The sequence below is a fragment of the Trachurus japonicus genome, chromosome 24 (genome assembly GCF_045865225.1).
Source record: "Trachurus japonicus isolate A0001 chromosome 24, Traja_1.0".
Lineage (NCBI taxonomy): Eukaryota > Metazoa > Chordata > Actinopteri > Carangiformes > Carangidae > Trachurus > Trachurus japonicus.
The window spans coordinates 24,418,430-24,435,488 of record NC_140930.1 but is presented as its reverse complement, the minus strand read 5'-3'; the positions used below and the strand labels follow the sequence as shown (position 1 = coordinate 24,435,488).

Sequence of the window (17,059 nt, the reverse complement as noted above, 5' to 3'; positions counted from 1 at the left end):
AAATTTCCCGTTCATCTCTGATCTTTGTCCAGATGTGACAGTAGCCAGAGCTGAGGTGTAATTCACATTTTACAAGCGTAAAGAAGCAGCGATTACGCAGCTGTGAGTTGGTCTGTGCACCACGTGGCCCGCTCCCCTCTCTTTTATTCACATTTTTGTTTTCTTCCTTGCAAATCCAGCACCTGTGTCCCCGTATGTTATTTCTCCCCTTCTCCTTCTTTACATGCAGAACCCTCGCTGTTGCTCCTCACGCTGCCCGGCTCTCACCCTCCCCCCTAGCTCCCTCCCTCCCTCCCCCATCCACCCTCCTCTCCCACCTCTTCCAAACACTGCACATCTTTGTGAGTTCCAGTGTGACCAGAGAGCTGCTCTTTGTCCAGCTTGGCATTCTTTACATATCTGTGCAGAGAATCCACAGAGCTCCATCTCTGCTCGGACGCTCATGGAGACAGACGAGATCCTGGGTATACCCCCGAGAGCAGGAGGCTGAAGACTCACTCCACTCAGATCCACAATACTGAGACCTCCATTTTGTCTTTTTCTATCCCTTTTTGCCTATAAGACAAATGGAAAACAACAGAAACATATGAAGACTAAAAAACAACCTATTGAAGCAGTGGTTCCCAACCTTTTTTGGCTCGTGATGACCCCATTTTGACATCAAAAATTTCTGGTGACCCATGTGATCGCGGCCGTCAATCATGCATCAGCTCAGATATTTTTATCTACGAATACGAATACGAATACGAATACGAATACGAATACGAATACGAATACGAATACGAAAACTTTATTATTATATGCTGCATTTTATTTGAACTTTATATTCAAGAAAGTGAAAGTATAGAATACAGTTCTTTAAGCTTGTGTGTGGTGTTTTTAATAATCATTTTAAAAAGAATAATAATTAGTAAAAAATTAGTTTTTATCAGTCATTTTTTAAATAAATTATTATACATTTCAGGCGACCCCATTTGAATTCCAGGCGACCCCAAGTGGGGTCCCGCCCCCAAGGTTGAAAAACACTGTATTAATGGGTTAGGGTGCATGTGCGTGTCTGTGAGCAACTGAGCATGTGTACAGTATGTGTTGGTCTGTGTGTGTGTATGAGCGTGGATATGTATGAGTTGGAAATAATGGGGATGAACTGGAACGACTGGAACACGAGAAAGAGAAATGGAAAGAGTATAAGAAATATACATGTGAGATGGGAGAAAAAGAGAGAGAGGTGAGAGACAAACAGCGTTTTTCTTTTGTTGTTTTTCATTTTGTCCTTTTCTTTCAATAAGAATAACACAATTAAAGTTATCTGTGTTCAAGGATGGTCGACTAGTTCAGTACACTGCTTTTGAATCTGGGCAGTGTGTGCTACTAAAGATGAGTCCCTGTTAGCTCTATCCTCTGTCCTCCCCTCTGGATTTCAGCTCTGTAATTAAATAAAGAACTTGCTCAAGGTGGATTTTTATCTGTGGAAAAAGCGAGTTCATCTCAGTTTATTCAGCCTGTTTCAAAGGGCAGAAATCTCGCCTTTAGATTGATACTGTGGTGGGTTATTGATGGCTCACATCCTGATTCATACCCTCAGGTTGGTCGATACTGTGTGTGTGTGCACGCGTGTGTACACCTGTGTGTAGCTCAGCCGTTGTGTGGACTTCGATCCAGTCTCTGCAGCTCATCTGTCAGTTTGACAGGATCAAAACATTTCCCCTTCCTCTTATAGTTCATCATGTTTTTCTTTTCTGTTTGTGTGCTCCTCGCTGCCCTTATTGTTCCCTACCTGACTGGGCGTTCCCCTGCAGCTCAGCTGTCATCACGCTGCATCTGATGTTTGCACCAAATCCAGAATTTACACAACACGCTCAAACTGTGGAGAAAAGACTGGGTGTGTCTTCAACCAGGACTGGACAGGCCCACTGATATTTGCAGGCCACATCAGCCCATCAGCCGCCCAGCACATGTTATCACCATTAAAGGGAAGGTTCAACATTTTGGCAAATTTTCCTATTGCCATAATCCCTATAGTTTTAGGAGTAGGTTCATTACCTTTACTTGTTGGTGCAAGCTGTTTTTAGAATGGCGGGGCAGAGACGCGAGCTGAATGGTACTTTAGCATGTCTCTCGTCAAATTAAATACACAATCCAACAACTCCAAAACGCTCACATTCACCTCCTCATTCTCTTAAAACTACAGGGATTATGGCAATAGGCAAATTTGCCAAAATGTTGAACTATCCCTTTAACTATTCACAAAAATGTTAAAGCAGAAGTAAGCGATCCGGTGGTTTTGGCTAACTTCTTGTCAGCCGATGGAGTTAGCAGTCCCCGCCCTCGTCCCTACGTCACCACATTCACGCGCATCCCTTGGCTGCACACACAGAGAGGACTGCCCCTTTATGCCGTTCTCTCTCCTCATTGGATAAAGGTTGTAGGATACAAGGAAAGTTTTCTCCTCGGCTTACAGCAGAGCAGAGTGACTGACAGACCTGTGTTTCAGACCAAACACTAAGTGATTGCTGTCGGAAGATAGAACTATTTAAGACTTATATTAACACAAACATTCCGCTTACTTCTGCTTTAACATTCAGCTGATAGGACCTCAGCAGCAGGAGTGACTCAGAGCGGAGATGGAAGCAGCTTAGATCAACAGCATAAATAAGAGCTCTGCTGACTGTGGGGAACATGGTGCTTCAGTCTGCTTCAGATGTTGAATGAATGGGGTGGTTGTTGTAAATGAGCCAGACTCGGATACATTAAATGCAAGTTCCTCTCTGTTCATGTCTCTGTCTGTGTGTGTGTGTGTCCAGGCTGGGTGACCAGTTCTACCAGGAGGCCATCGAACACTGTCGCAGCTACAACGCTCGCCTCTGTGCCGAGCGCAGTGTGCGCATGCCCTTCCTGGACTCGCAGACCGGTGTGGCGCAGAACAACTGCTACATCTGGATGGAAAAGCGCCACCGCCAGCCAGGTGAGAAACACTGCAGGATGGTAAACACACTGTCTTGTCACTGTTGTTACTACAAACAACCACTGTGGGCACCGGGGAGGTCAGTGCAAAATCTGACTTGTGAATCAGTGAGTTTTAGAGGAGCTGCCAGAAAGAGATACACAGAGCCAGGATAACCATCTTCCATTACCTATACACTCAAGCAAGCAAGTGAATGAGCAAAATCAAAGATATATAGATATTAATTTAACAACAAAGCATGCAGCCTCTCCTTTATATTTATTCAGACATTTAATACCACTGCTACTTGCTGGTTTATCCTGAGGCGCGTATAGTCCGCATGCATTCTTCACATCTGGGTCGCCTGTACAGCCAGAGGGAACAATCTGCTCCTCACTAAGAGCTGGACACAAATAGCCTGCTCTCCATCTTGTATGCAAAGCCCTTGAGGCCACACCCTATACTTTGTGGCAGACCTAACTCACATTATATGCATTTATTCTGGGTTTATCCCTCCCCCTCTGCTTTCTCTCTCTCTCTACACACACACACGTGGATTAAAAAAAAAAAAAATTCTACTAAGTTAATGGAGTGGGGCAGATAGCAAATATTCAAATAAAGTAGGGCTTTTCTGAAAAAGTGACAAGGTAAAATTATTATCATGAAACAGTTCTGCCCTACAAAGGCAAAGTGCAGTATCTGTAAAAATGCCGAACTGAGAAAAACAGCTTTTTGTGTTTTTCATTGTCAGGTTTAAGCATCAAATTATGAATAACTACCATATATATAATTGATTAGATAAAGGTGGACTGAATTAAATGTATTTTGTAGTTTGTCTTTCTGACCAATTTTGACCGTTTTATGGCAGATACTGCACTTTGCCTTGGTTTTGGTGCAGATACTACACTTTGTCTTGGCATTAGCTGCAGATACTGCACTTTGCCTTGGTTTCACATTGCTTTTTTGGATGGACAGCAAAATAAAAAGCCCAATAACTCTGGAAATTTTAGCAGTACCAATATCAAATTCTACCAGATTGAAAAGATTATGCCACACTTTTGATACTGAGATACTGTACTTTGCCTTTGTAGGGCAGAGTTAAAGCAGATAACAGCGGCACGGCCGTTTCGGCTAATGCTGTGTTCAAGGCAGGCTTTTGAAACCGTAAGTTACAGCTTCAAGTCACAACTACGACTTGGTAGCGTTCCAGGTAACCCGTAGCTCGTGTTTTTACCGTCCTGTTGTCTGTGAAAGTTCCCTATAACGGCCACTCACAGGAAGGAAAAACACAAAGTACGAGTTTCCTTGAACGCACCATGAGTTAGCAGCCCCCGCCCTTGTCAGGCATCAATTGGTCCTCGTGCTACGTCACCACATTCACGCGCATCCCTTGGCTGCACACACAGCCCTTCATGCCGTTCTCTCCCCTCATTGGATAACACTTGTATCCCACAAGGAAAATTTTCTCCTCGGGTTACAGCAGAGCAGAGTGACGGAGAGACTCGTGTTTAGGCTGAAATACTTCATGTAAGTGATTGCTGACGGAAAATAGGACTATTTAGGACTTATATTAACAAAAACATTCCACTGATATCTGCTTTAATTGGAGCAAAACTAAATATAACCCTTCTGTACATTAGTATGATCAACATTAAGTCTGATAATCTATGGATATTAGGTTAAGCACTGAAATCAGGACATATTAACTATAAAGCACAAGACTAGTCCACTGTGTGTGTGGAGGGGTCTCAATGCAAGTTATGTTAAAATGTTACAGTAAGCTCGCCAATGGTTGTTAAAATTCTTCCTGTGTGCCTGTGTGTCTTCATGTGCATATGCTGTGTGTGTGTGTGTGTGTGTGTGTGTGTGTGTGTGTGTGTGTGCATCCAGGCCAGGCTGCAGGACAGATGTATACCTACCCTGCACGCTGCTGGAGAAAGAAGAGGCGACTCCACCCTCCCCTGGATCCCCAGCTCCGCCTGTGTGAGCTTCGACTAGGTAAGACAAACACACGCACAAGCACTGGCCCAGCAGCATACTGACATAAACACATAGTGCAAAGCCGTTGCCACAGCAGCAGCAGCAGCACCGACCATGCAACCTCGCATTTTTTTGTGTCCGTACTACCTTCACTGACACAAATATGTACATTATGTCATGTTGTGCTCTGGTGGAGCTGCACAGATCTGCAGCTGAGTGGCCTTAACGCTCACTATCTGACCATCTGGCTCTGGTTAGCCCGTCGCTCTCGCCAGGTCTCCAGGTTCATTCTCTCCCCTGAATCAATGCCTCCTCTCACTGTTCTCTGGCAGGAGACGTACACGCGCACACACACACGCATACATAAGTGCACAAACACCCCCACACATGACTCTTGCTCTCTGTTACAGCACAGAAGCACCCTAACCGGGCCTCTATAATCATTTGTCCATGAGGCATTAGAATGTAAGTGAGTCTTATGAGGTGGAAGTGCGTACATTTTTTTTCTGTGTGTGTGTGTGTGTGCATACATGCATGCATATCCGTGTGTGTTTTAGGGGATTTTAGTGAAGGAATGGCCCAGGAACCTGATAAGGGGGGAGACATAAAGGCAGGTCTTTGTTTCTGCTTTGCCACCATTGTTTCCCCCTCGCTGTCTTCCAGACGCAATATAATACTCCAGAGCTTTCTACCAAGAACCATTCAGCTTTAAGCAGAGGACAGAATCATTTTCAGTAGAAAAAAAGAAGAAAAAAAAGAGCGAAGAAACTCTCCAGAGCTGCAACCAACCAAAGCACGTAAAGAAAGAGCAGCTGCAGCTCTATAGAGCTTTGTAGCTGAGGCTGAAAGAGTAGAAGTCTGCACTTTAGTTTTCCTGAGATCCAGTTCTGCAGTTTGGTCCAGATATCTATCATAACACGACAGAGGAATGTGAGTGCTCCTCTCCGGGGCTTTTGAAAATGCTTTATGTTTATTTAATGCTTCCTGAGCAGAGAGGTTTGTCTATGTGTGTGTGTGTGTGTGTGTGTGTGTGTGTGTGTGTGTGTGTGTGTGTGTGTGTGCAGATGCAAGGTTACTTTGACAGAGTTTGGAAGCAGAATTGAATCCCTTTGTTTTTGTGGAATCTGTTGCTTTTAGTTTTGCTTTGTCACAACTAACGTCAGGGGCTGTGCCTCAGCAGCCATTTTGCTTCCCCCCATGTAAACACTTTGTTTAATCTGATGAGAGTGGATGGATGACACTGCAGGCTGTTTATAGGTTTTATTACACTAGGATGGTGCTAGTGTATCAGCATTTCGCTTAAAAGAGAATTCAGATGAATATGATTTAATTATGAATGTATGAATGTTCATGTGTGGCTGAGTGGAGGCTGCTTTGTCTGTTTTTTTTTCTGGCAGAGCAGAACATTCAGCTCCACTTAATCTCTCCCTGTTTACCCCAAAGAGTCAAAGGAGAGGAGAGTGGGTTATAAAGTGGGAAGAGGATGGATGAGGGTGAAAAGAAAAATGGGAAAGAGGAAAGTAAAGGAAAGAGGGATTAAGAATAGAAGAGGAGGTGAGGGAGGAGGCAAAGACTGTATAGAGGAGGACGATGGAGAGAGTGGTACAGCAGCTCTGGATTCAATAAGAGGGCCTTCCAGCCTCAGTAGCCTGGCTCGCTCGCTGCCTCTCTTATCACATCCCCACTTTCATTCTGAATTTATCCTGGTATTATACTTCAAAGACGAGGACAGAGAGTCAAAGCTGCAGCAAGTTCAACTCTACGGAAATGAAAAGAGGGAAAGGAAGGAAGATAAAGCAGATTGGAAGAGGGTAAAGAGAGTCCGATGTAATTTCAACGAACAAGCAGTGTTTTTATTTATTATTTATTTTTGCCTTATAATTTATTATTATTATTATGATTTTTATGCACCTGATATAGATATTTTTTGCAGATGGTGAGTCTGGCAGCCTGCTCACGGTTACTGAAACTACCCTCATTACAGTTCCACCACTCTCTTACATCAAAACTGAGCTTTCTTTAAAGAATCTAATGGCATGCTTACTCCAGTGGCTTGTAGATGCCCATGCAAATTGCACATACATTGAATTTCCATTTATGAAATACATAAAGTATATAAAATAGAAAACACCATACACACTGTAAAAGACCTATGTGAAACTAGAATAATTTTCTTATATTGACAGATACAGTATGTCTCCCTCACACTAGTATGTATGTTTACGGTATGTACGTAATATGATTATATCGTAGACATAAGTTGTGTAAATATACATATATGGTGCATATATGAAGCATATACCATATACAGTATATAGCATATACAGTATGCATACATATGAAAACGATTTTATTAAACAATTTTATGTACAGTATGTCACAAAAAACCTATAGGTTCTTTCCGTGTGGGTCCATATTCATATGTGTAAGATAGGTGAGAAATTGATAAGAAAAACATAGATATAAACATATACATATCTTTTTATGTATGTCTATAAGTTGTTTTTTTTGTTGTTATTTTAACATAACATTAACATAAATGGTTGCACATGATACCTCATGTAAAAATATACATACACATATACAGTAATACAGTATATAAAGTTTCTATTCATTCATCTATCCAGAGAATTTTACATGTGATAATAAATGGTTTCATATATGTAACAACATTCCAGGTCGTATATTACATTAGGTCTCATATGGATCTCCTCAGTGACATATAAAAGTTTTGAGTTTAATATGGTTAGAAAACTATTAGAAACCAAGTACCAGGAAATCTGAATGCACACACCCACACACACACAGTGCCACCTCAAGTACTCGTCTTATTTTCCTCCACCACGTCCTTTTCAGAAGCCGAGCTCGCCCCCAAGCGCGAGGTGCCCCCGGGGGAGGCCACGGCCTTGGAGGCCCTCCTGAGGGGGGACAGTCTGCTGGAGAAAAAAAACAACATTGCGAAAGACGAAGAGACATTGCTGGAAATACAGGTAATTCATGTTCCTGTTTGTGGCGTATCAGACAACATGTAAAGTGTTGTCAGTGTTGTGTTGTGGTAGACATGAGCCTAACGTCCCTGTCTGCGGGTAGAGAGTACTGGAGGCAGAAGAAAATGGGGATGGTTTCGCTGATGAGGACGACTTTGAACTGGATACTCCGAAGAGAAAGAACAGAAACAGAGGCAAAGTGAGTGTCAAAAACAAAAACACAGATTTTACATGTGTGTGTGAAGTTAAAAAAAGAGAGCAATAACAGAATCCCAGTTAATAACCAGAGATAACATCCACACCAGCAGCACTGTGAGCCTGTGTTTGGGCACAGAAGTGCTTCTAGCTGTATGACATCATCGTGCCAGCATGCTCAAAATGACAGTGTTTACATACCCTGAATCTGTGTTGGAATATTTATGTATTGGAGGATTAAACATCAGATTCGTGTTTTCATTTCTTTTCAGAACCGAGGATCAAGTCGCAGGAGGACAGAACCTGTTAACACAGACGACCAGGACAAACCTTACGTCTGTGACAGTAAGAGACGAGGACGTTTGTGTCTTTGTACATCCTGTTTCATTATATAATCAGATCAGTAGTTTGTTCTTCTGGCCATCTAGAGTAAGTTAGCCTCTTCATGATGTTTTTATGTCAAGAAACCTTTCTCTACATGTCTGCTCCTGATGGAAAACAGAGATAAATCTACCAGACAAGTCATTTCTCTCATCTTCCAATGGCAGCCCTCTCCTCCTCTGTCTCTAAGAGCAGTCCTCTGCAGCATGAAGAAAGAGTTTTCTGTTAATCCAGACCTGACTAGCATGCCACTTACGTACTTGGACAAAAATCCCCCCCCTCAGGAATGGATTGCCATGGGGATGTGGACAGAGATAGCCACACTGACTGAGCCCCAGACAGATGAATCTCATCCTCATTTTGTGTCTTGTTCTGTCCTTCCTTTATCGTTTGCTTTTGTGTCCTCTCTGTTCCAGATAGATACAAACAAAAGCATAACTCAAAAAAGGCTGAAGAAGGTATCTGAACCTGTCGCCATCTTGTCTTTCTAGGGGCTCCATGAACTGTCTTTATGATTGGCTCTTTTTGCTCATGGGCATCTGGTGTTGGAATGGCTGACTGAATGCTAATCCTTTGGCGATATCTGCTGCTTTTAAACGCTTCATGCTAGTACAGGCATCCCTACCTGCAGTGCAAACGATGCATGACACTAACGCTACCCCATGCGCCTTAATGCTTGCTCATTGCAAGGCATGCACCAAATGATGCTCTAGCAGCAGCTCAGCTATTGCTGCATGTTTCCTAAGTCACTCTGTAGCCGTAATGTGATGGATAGATGTAGCCATTGTAGAAGTGTTGGGGTGTCCGGGGCAACACAAGTTCATTGATAAAGGGACGGCTAGCTTTCCGATGTTGTTTTATTGCATCACACTCACTAAAGTGGAGACGGAAGCAGCTGCAGAGCTTCTTCTATAATGCACTAGATAGAAAATGAGAAACTTCTATAATGGCTACAGCTCTATTGTACTCATTGTGAAGAGTCCTCAGTGTAGCTTTAGTTAGTTTAATGTTTTCTTCATTTCTTTTTATACAAATGATATTTGCATATTAAAGGATGGTGTCACAGCAGGATTAAGTTAAGCTAAACCCTTACCAAAGGGTCCTCTCATGACCAGCCTCTCTAAAGTCATTAGACTTTTCAGACCTCACCATAACTGATCCCTGGTCCCAGTGCTCTTCATTTTTGTTCATGTCTGTCCTACCAGTGTCATTGTCATAGTTTAGTAATAACATTCTCTATTTTATGTTTGTCTGCATCATATACAGTGCCATGAAAAAGTATTTGCCCCCTTCCTGATTTCTTACTTTTTTCAACATTTGTCACACTTAAATGTTTAAGATTATTAAACACATTTTAATATCAGACAAAGATAACCCAAGTAAACATAAAATGCAGTTTTTAAATGATAATTTAATTTATTAAGAGAAAAGAGCTATCCAAACCTACCTGGCCCTATGTGAAAAAGTTATTTCCCCCCTTGTTAAATCATGAATTAACTGTGATAAACCAATTTTTAGGGGTAAAGCTGAGTTGAATCAAGAACTCACTTCAGTAGAATGTGTCTGTCAAAGTGAAGTAGGCTGAGAGATCTCAAAAAGTAACACATCATGCCGCTATCTAAAGAAATTGAAGAAAAGATGGAAAAACAAAGTCAGTCTGGAAAGTGTTACAAAGTGTTATTGTAAAGCTTTGGGACTCCAGTGAGCCACGGTGAGAGCCTAGGTAGGTTTGGATAGCTATTTTCCCTTAGTAAATGAAATCATCATTTAAAAACTGCATGTTATATTTACCTGGGTTATCTTTGTGTCTGATATTAAAATTTGTTTGATGATCCTAAACATTTAAGTGTCACAAATATGCAAAAAAAAAGTAAGAAATCAGGAAGTGGACAATCACTTTTTCACAGCACTGTACATTAGTTAGCAATGCACCTCAATTTTTCCTCTAAAGTCACAACATTTTTACAGCTGGGGAAAAGTTACCCTGTCTTGTTACTATAGCTGAGTGGTGAAGGTACTGTAGCAGCAGCTTGGGCGAGTGAAATTCAAATGGAGATCTTGTATAAAGTCTGTTACTTTTTCTTCAGGCAGGGATGATAGTTCATTTTGATCAAGACACTTGAGTCCACTACTTTCACAAAGCTTTACATATCTGTAATGGATGCGTGCTGTTTGATCTGTAGTATGTGGAAAGCGCTACAAGAACCGGCCTGGCCTGAGCTACCACTACACCCACACTCACCTGGCAGAGGAGGAGGGTGAGGAGGAGAAAGAAACAGAGATGGCTCCATCTCCTCCACAGACCTCCACCAACCACAAACGTAAGATGCTGCACACACAGAGCTGAGACGTTTTCCACTGTCAGGAAATAAATGGCAGCTGATGTGAACCTCCTCCTGTGTTGGTTCCTGCCCACATACAGCTCAGAAGGCTCCAGATGGCACCATCATCCCCAACGACTACTGTGACTTCTGCCTGGGAGACCAGGACTCCAACAGGAAGACGGGCCAGGCTGAGGAGCTGGTGTCCTGCTCTGACTGTGGACGCTCTGGTGAGTCCTCCACCTCCACAACGGTTTCAAACTTCAGCTTCTTTGTTGATGTCAGCATTTAAACCTCAAGTAGTGGCTTTGTTTTCCTGCCAGTCAAATTAGTGGATTTGAAGGAATTTCATGAGGGAATCTACCGTACAGCAAGAGAGGAGCGCTCTCATTTAAGTCATCTCTTATTTGCTCTCTTGACAGGGCTGATATTCAATATGTAGCTGTGCACAGCAGGTTAACATAGCATATTTTAATTTAACAAGATTGAAAATGAGGCAACAGCTAGCCTGACTTTGTCTAAATGTACCAGTACTTCCAAAACTCACTCATTTAACATTTTATATCTTTGTTTATGTTTGTTTAATCTGTACAAAAATCCAAATGTAAATGTCAGGTTGTAAGTTTATGGGAGGTTTAGCCTTAATTGTGAGAAAGTGGTATAATAGGCTAATGAGTGAGTTTTATAGGAAGATGATTTGACTCACAAACAGATGCTAGCTGTTTTACTTTAATCCCAGTCTTTAAATCGGGGTAAGCAAGTTAAGTTAAGATAAGCCTCACCTGGCTTCATATTTAGCATACAGACATTAAAGTTATATTAGTTTTGTCATCTCACTTCTTGTATGGAAGGTTACTTTTAACTTTTAACAAAATGTCAAATTACTTCTTCCCACAATAAAGTTGATTTCCAGATGTTAGCTGCCTGCTAGACTCATGCTTTAATTTGTCTACTACACATCTCATTTTTGTTTCCCTTTACTTCCTTTTGATCCACAGTCTTGTTCATGTGTATTTCTCGCTTCCCTGCGATGTTTATCTTTGCTACAATGGTGCATATCTGATGCAGTTTAAGACACTGCATCAAATATATATGTGGATTAATGATCACATCATTTCTTTGGGTAATATATTTTGGAATATATTGGAAAGTCTAGCTAGGCCTTTAGAATTTATGACAATGTTCATACAGTTTACTTAGTTTTCTAAAACACTGTCTGATTCAAGTCATATGGTCAAAGTTGATGATGTAGATTTCACTAGATGTTTATGTTGTGCAGTGTATCAAGCTGTCATGTTGCTACAGTGTCTTTTCAATGGGTTATCAATGAGCCTTGTAGAACCAACTCCTCAAACTTTGATTTTCCATTTGAAATATTGATCCATAGGCTCAGCTGCTTGCTTCCATCCTGCATGCTTCTCCATGTCAGCCTCGTCCATCAGGTCTTCTGCCTTTTGACAACATGCCTTCACTCTTCTGTTGCTCAGTTTTCATGCATTTTCTTATGGCACACTGGGCTGCATTTTTTTTGTTTGTTTGTTTCTTTTCCACCTTTTTTTTTTCTCCCACACTAGCCAAAGCCACATCTGCTGGATATCTCAGCAAAAACATTTCTTGAATCAGCTCCACCGAGAGTAGGGTATTCATTTCAGCGAGTGAGATGTTTTCTTGCTACGGTAGAGTTTGTTAAAACAGCTGGCAGAGTGTGTGGCCTTGTCTGTGTTGCTCTGACCCTGATGTTTCCATGGTAGCTGGAAGAGGAGGAGTGAAGAAGGATGGGAGGAAGATGAGTGCTCTCGAAGAATTGTTCGGCAGCGCGTCAGACAGCGAGGCCTCCACGTTCCAAGGCTTTGAAGAAGCAGAGCTGGAAGACATATTGTTGTCAGACGATGATGATGCTGTGGCTGACAGCTGATACCAGGATGCTTTGACGAGACGGACCGTGAGGCGATGAAAATCCTTTTCTGATGAAACTTTTTGGCTGAGGGAACAGACTGAAGTCACAGCCTGGACCACAGTGGCTCACCTTGAAGACATCTCTACCTGAAAAATCACTGGATTATTCTGAACTCTTTTATTTACACATCAAACGAGCCTCTTCTTGACAATTTTGTCTCTGATGGATACAGCTTCTTTTTTTTTTTTTTGTTAACAATTCTTCGATTTTTATCGTCCATTTTCATGAAACAAAACCAAACTCCTCACACTCAACTTTGCTTGCATCAGATAATCAAGAGCATAGGTTAAACTTCCTCCACATCCTAATTAAACACTCAACTGAAACGATAAATAGCAGACATGGTGGACCAAAGAAAAATGGAGTCAATGTAATGACTGGTCACTAATGTGGCAGGGGGAGGGATGAACATGGACTTTTGAGTCACTGCATTGGCTAAAGAGGACAGGTAGCTGAGAGGTAAGAGCCAGTCGGCACTCCATTGCTCCTCTCTGTCTTTAAGGACTAGAGTTTTTCTTTTGTCACTAGATGCTGATTAGAATTAGGCCTTTTTGTTCTAATGCCTGCTGATAACTGCTATCAATATAAGATGATAGGCCCATCAGTTGATCTATTGATCTATCCCAGCTGTAATCCCACTGTTTCATTCGGGAGGCAAGCAGCAGCTTAAACATAGCTGCTTTAAATTCTGCTCAGGTCATGTTTGTCTTCACTCTCCTGTCAGAATTCAACGTTTCTGGCTGTGTTCCCTGTTTAGCTATAAATCAGTTCATCCTTGTTTATGGCTCATTCATGGCTCATTGATACCCCATTGACACCAGGGTGTTGCTAAGAAGATGCTGACAGCGCTGTGAGGCTGTGGGGAGGATATAAAAGGCGACAGCAGTAGCTATGACATGTTTGTTCTGAAGGCAAGAAAATGATTTATCATATACCATATATCATTGTTGATATGTTGCTGCACATTTAAAGACAGATGATAAAACACTTGGCTGTGTTTTCCTGCACACACTGCCTGTGTGCCTTTTGTTTTGCCAGACATACAGTATAATCACCCTTTTACCCTTCTAAATTTTGTTCAGAAGTACATGCTAAAACTCACCGCCAGGGAAAAAACACTGCATCCAACAACTTAAATAAATAACTAATAACATACCAATAAATAACCAATAAAATAACAATAACAATGTAGATTAAAACATAGAAAATTATTAACTCAGATAGTGAAAAAAACGTCTTGTGCATCACCAGTGTACCTGAAAGGCTGGAGCAAACAGATCCAGATGCAGATGATGTCAGTCAGCTTTTCACGGCTGATGTAAATATGTTTAGATGTGGGTGAAACGATCACCATCATCATCAAAACAGTACTGACATTGGTTGCTTTCCACTCTTCCCTTCCTTCCCTCTTCCCATCTCCGGCGTGTCCTCTCCGTCCCTCTGCAGGTCACCCTACATGCCTGCAGTTCACTGACAACATGATGCAGGCGGTGACGACGTACCAGTGGCAGTGCATCGAGTGCAAATCCTGCAGCCTCTGTGGAACCTCAGAGAACGATGTATGTCTGCTGTACACTGTATACTATAGGAGGGGGGGGGGGTTGTATGACATGTTTGTATTACTACTATTTCCTTTTGAGTTTGCTTTGAACTGCATTAGGGCTGACATGTTTTTCTTTCAGTGCCGGGACCTTTCCACAGCTGGTGTTCAGCCTTTTATGGGCAATAAATTACATTGAATAGATGCCAGGCAGATATATATACTGAATGTACTTGATGAATTATGCATGATTCAAAACAGTTTTCACTTTCATTCCAGATTTAAAATCATAACTCAGCAACTGACTCAATAATATATATCTTTTTGTTGGTAAAAGCTGTATTATCATTTATTATCATAACTCTAGAGGGCAGCCACATAAATTAAAGTTATTTTTTGTATAGTTTTACTTTCACAAATGAAGACCAGATTGATTCACAGAGAAAAAGCATATTGACCTTTTTATAGAAGAAAAAAAAAGACATTGCAACAAAGATGTATAATGAGTATGTAAAAATGACTTTCTGCTGTAGCATGTAGCCGTCTCTCGTGTTCTTTCCAAATTCCCAGTGGGGTTAAGTTAACGTGCCCCAGTTAAAGTTTCATACATGATTTAAGATGTTGGTTGTGTGTTGTAGGACCAGCTGTTGTTCTGTGATGACTGTGACAGAGGTTACCACATGTACTGCCTGAAGCCTCCAATGACCCAGCCTCCAGAAGGTACACACTCCCATTAGAGGCCTGTAGTTCTATATATGACATGGCTTATAGATTGGATAAGCTAAAAGCAAAGGCTTTATATGGAAGAGAGGCAGCAGGACAAAGATTTCAGCCTCTCTCTCTCTCTCTCTCTCTCCACAGGGAGCTGGAGCTGTCACGTGTGTCTGGACCTGTTAAAGGACAAGGCCTCAGCCTATGGAGAAGCATAACCACATCCTGGACATTCCTCTCAAATACACACAACATATATTTGTACATACACATAAAACTGTTTGACATTCCCACACATGAGCAAAACCTTATCTCATAAAGAGTTAAACACACACAACATTCAAACACACTTTGTCTCTCTCTCACACACACAAACACACACTCACCCTCCAGTGCATTAGCAGGCTCAGGGCAGTTCCCTTCGTGAGATGCAGAGTTCCTCTACCTCTCATATAGCCAAGCAACACTCCAGCTGCAAATGCCATCAACATGCAATCTGGACCATAATTCAGCCAACAGCAGCTCTGCCACTCAGTCACTTCTCTACCTCACCACTCAGCAGACGGCAAGAACCCAAAGCAAAACTGAATAAGCCCGACACTGAGCAGTACGCGCGTATTGTGAAGTTCATGTTCAAACCAAACACCCCTGATTTAAATCGGAGTATGATGTGGAAGAGGTTTCTCTACAGTGGGGGAACCTGAGTGGACTTGACTGATGTTTGTTTAAATGTCTCCCTCCAGCTCTACTCCTCTCCTGTGTTTAAACTTTACAGTGACATTCCTATTTTATATCTGGACACGCTCAGTATTAGTTATGTCATTTTTCACAGTATTTGTCAAGCTTGGTGAAATTTATGTCCAATGCTAAGAGGAAATGGGGCAATAAAACAGCCTTGACTATCATTCCTTTCAGAGCGTGTTGACATTTCTAATCCACGTCTGTTTTCTGTATCCTCGCAGTTACTGGGATAACATGGTGCTCAGTGTGACGCTTAACATGATTATTTAACATGTCTTTATAGGCTTAAACATTTATTTATGCATTTTTGATAATGGTCCAATTTTACTGTTATGGAGACAATTATTAGTACTGTAAACCAGTGGTTCCCACACTCTAACTGTCATACACCCTTATAAAGCTCACTGGCCCTTTACTCCACCACACGCAAGCATTTTTATCAACTGATAACAACAACCACATTTCATTATTATTTTGTGGTGTTCAAATGAAGACAGTTTCACTTACCACAGCAGGAAACACACGGGTAGACTTATAACATGAACACGAACAATGGCTCCATTCAATCAATTACTGCAACGTAATTTATTCATTTATCCTTTGCCTGCCCCTCCTTAGTTACTGTTGCTGACCCCGTCATGTTTTCTTTCTCACACAATGGTTCATAATGACAATGGCAGCAGGTCGTTTGTGAGGAAACTGGCCTTCAGTTTCACACAGAAGTAAACCGAAACAGGCATCTCACTTCCAGCTCAGCAGAAACAGCTATCAACCGCAGTTAGCCCGCTAATTAATGCTGATTTATGACTTGGCTGAAGAAGAAATATCCTCCCCTAGTTTATCTTTTGATGTTTAGAGCTGAGTCATTTCAAACTTAAACCCTTTTAACACGGGCGGTTACATGAGTGATGCAGCTGATGCTAAAGCATCGAGGCTAAAGCTATAATTTACAAGGGGAGTGAGCATTGCACAGATGATGATGATGTTCTTCCAGACTCTGATCTGTTCTCCCATTGGCTCATTGTTCCAGTCCTAAACTGGGATTTCCCATATATTAATGCAGTTTGGGAGCTGAAAACAACTCCACTTTGTGCCTGCAGTAGAGCAGGAAATTGTACAGTTTAATCAGTTTCTTACAACCTGTGACTTTGGTTTTTTAAAAAGCTACTCACTTCTTCAGATTCTGTGCTCGTGCATCATTCACACTGCAGTGCTATGATTGGACACCTGTTTCTCATGGGAGGAATTTCAGCTTAACAATGCGGCTTCATTACTTACACTTGTGTTGGGAAGGTGAAATTA

The 17,059-nt window shown here is 41.7% G+C and overlaps 1 protein-coding gene across 6 annotated transcripts in view; it reads left to right on the top strand.

Moving 5' to 3' along the window:
- The window catches only part of dpf3 (double PHD fingers 3), a 23,579-nt gene extending 8,252 nt beyond the window's left edge, over nt 1-15,327 (top strand). For 2 of the 6 annotated variants that reach the window (XM_085771383.1, XM_085771377.1), the window contains exons 2-12: nt 2,805-2,965; nt 4,835-4,942; nt 7,781-7,914; nt 8,015-8,110; nt 8,379-8,451; nt 8,904-8,945; nt 10,671-10,808; nt 10,910-11,038; nt 14,212-14,324; nt 14,944-15,025; nt 15,167-15,327. In XM_085771383.1, the coding sequence (XP_085627509.1) occupies nt 2,887-2,965; nt 4,835-4,942; nt 7,781-7,914; nt 8,015-8,110; nt 8,379-8,451; nt 8,904-8,945; nt 10,671-10,808; nt 10,910-11,038; nt 14,212-14,324; nt 14,944-15,025; nt 15,167-15,234 (1,062 nt within the window). In that variant the 5' untranslated portion in view covers nt 2,805-2,886 and the 3' untranslated portion in view covers nt 15,235-15,327. Of the gene's footprint in view, nt 1-2,804; nt 2,966-4,834; nt 4,943-7,780; nt 7,915-8,014; nt 8,115-8,378; nt 8,452-8,903; nt 8,946-10,670; nt 10,809-10,909; nt 11,039-12,559; nt 12,942-14,211; nt 14,325-14,943; nt 15,026-15,166 lie in introns of those variants that run through there. The other 4 variants (XM_085771378.1, XM_085771379.1, XM_085771381.1 and 1 more) reach the window with 4 other exon arrangements.
- Nucleotides 15,328-17,059: the final 1,732 nt, after the last annotated feature.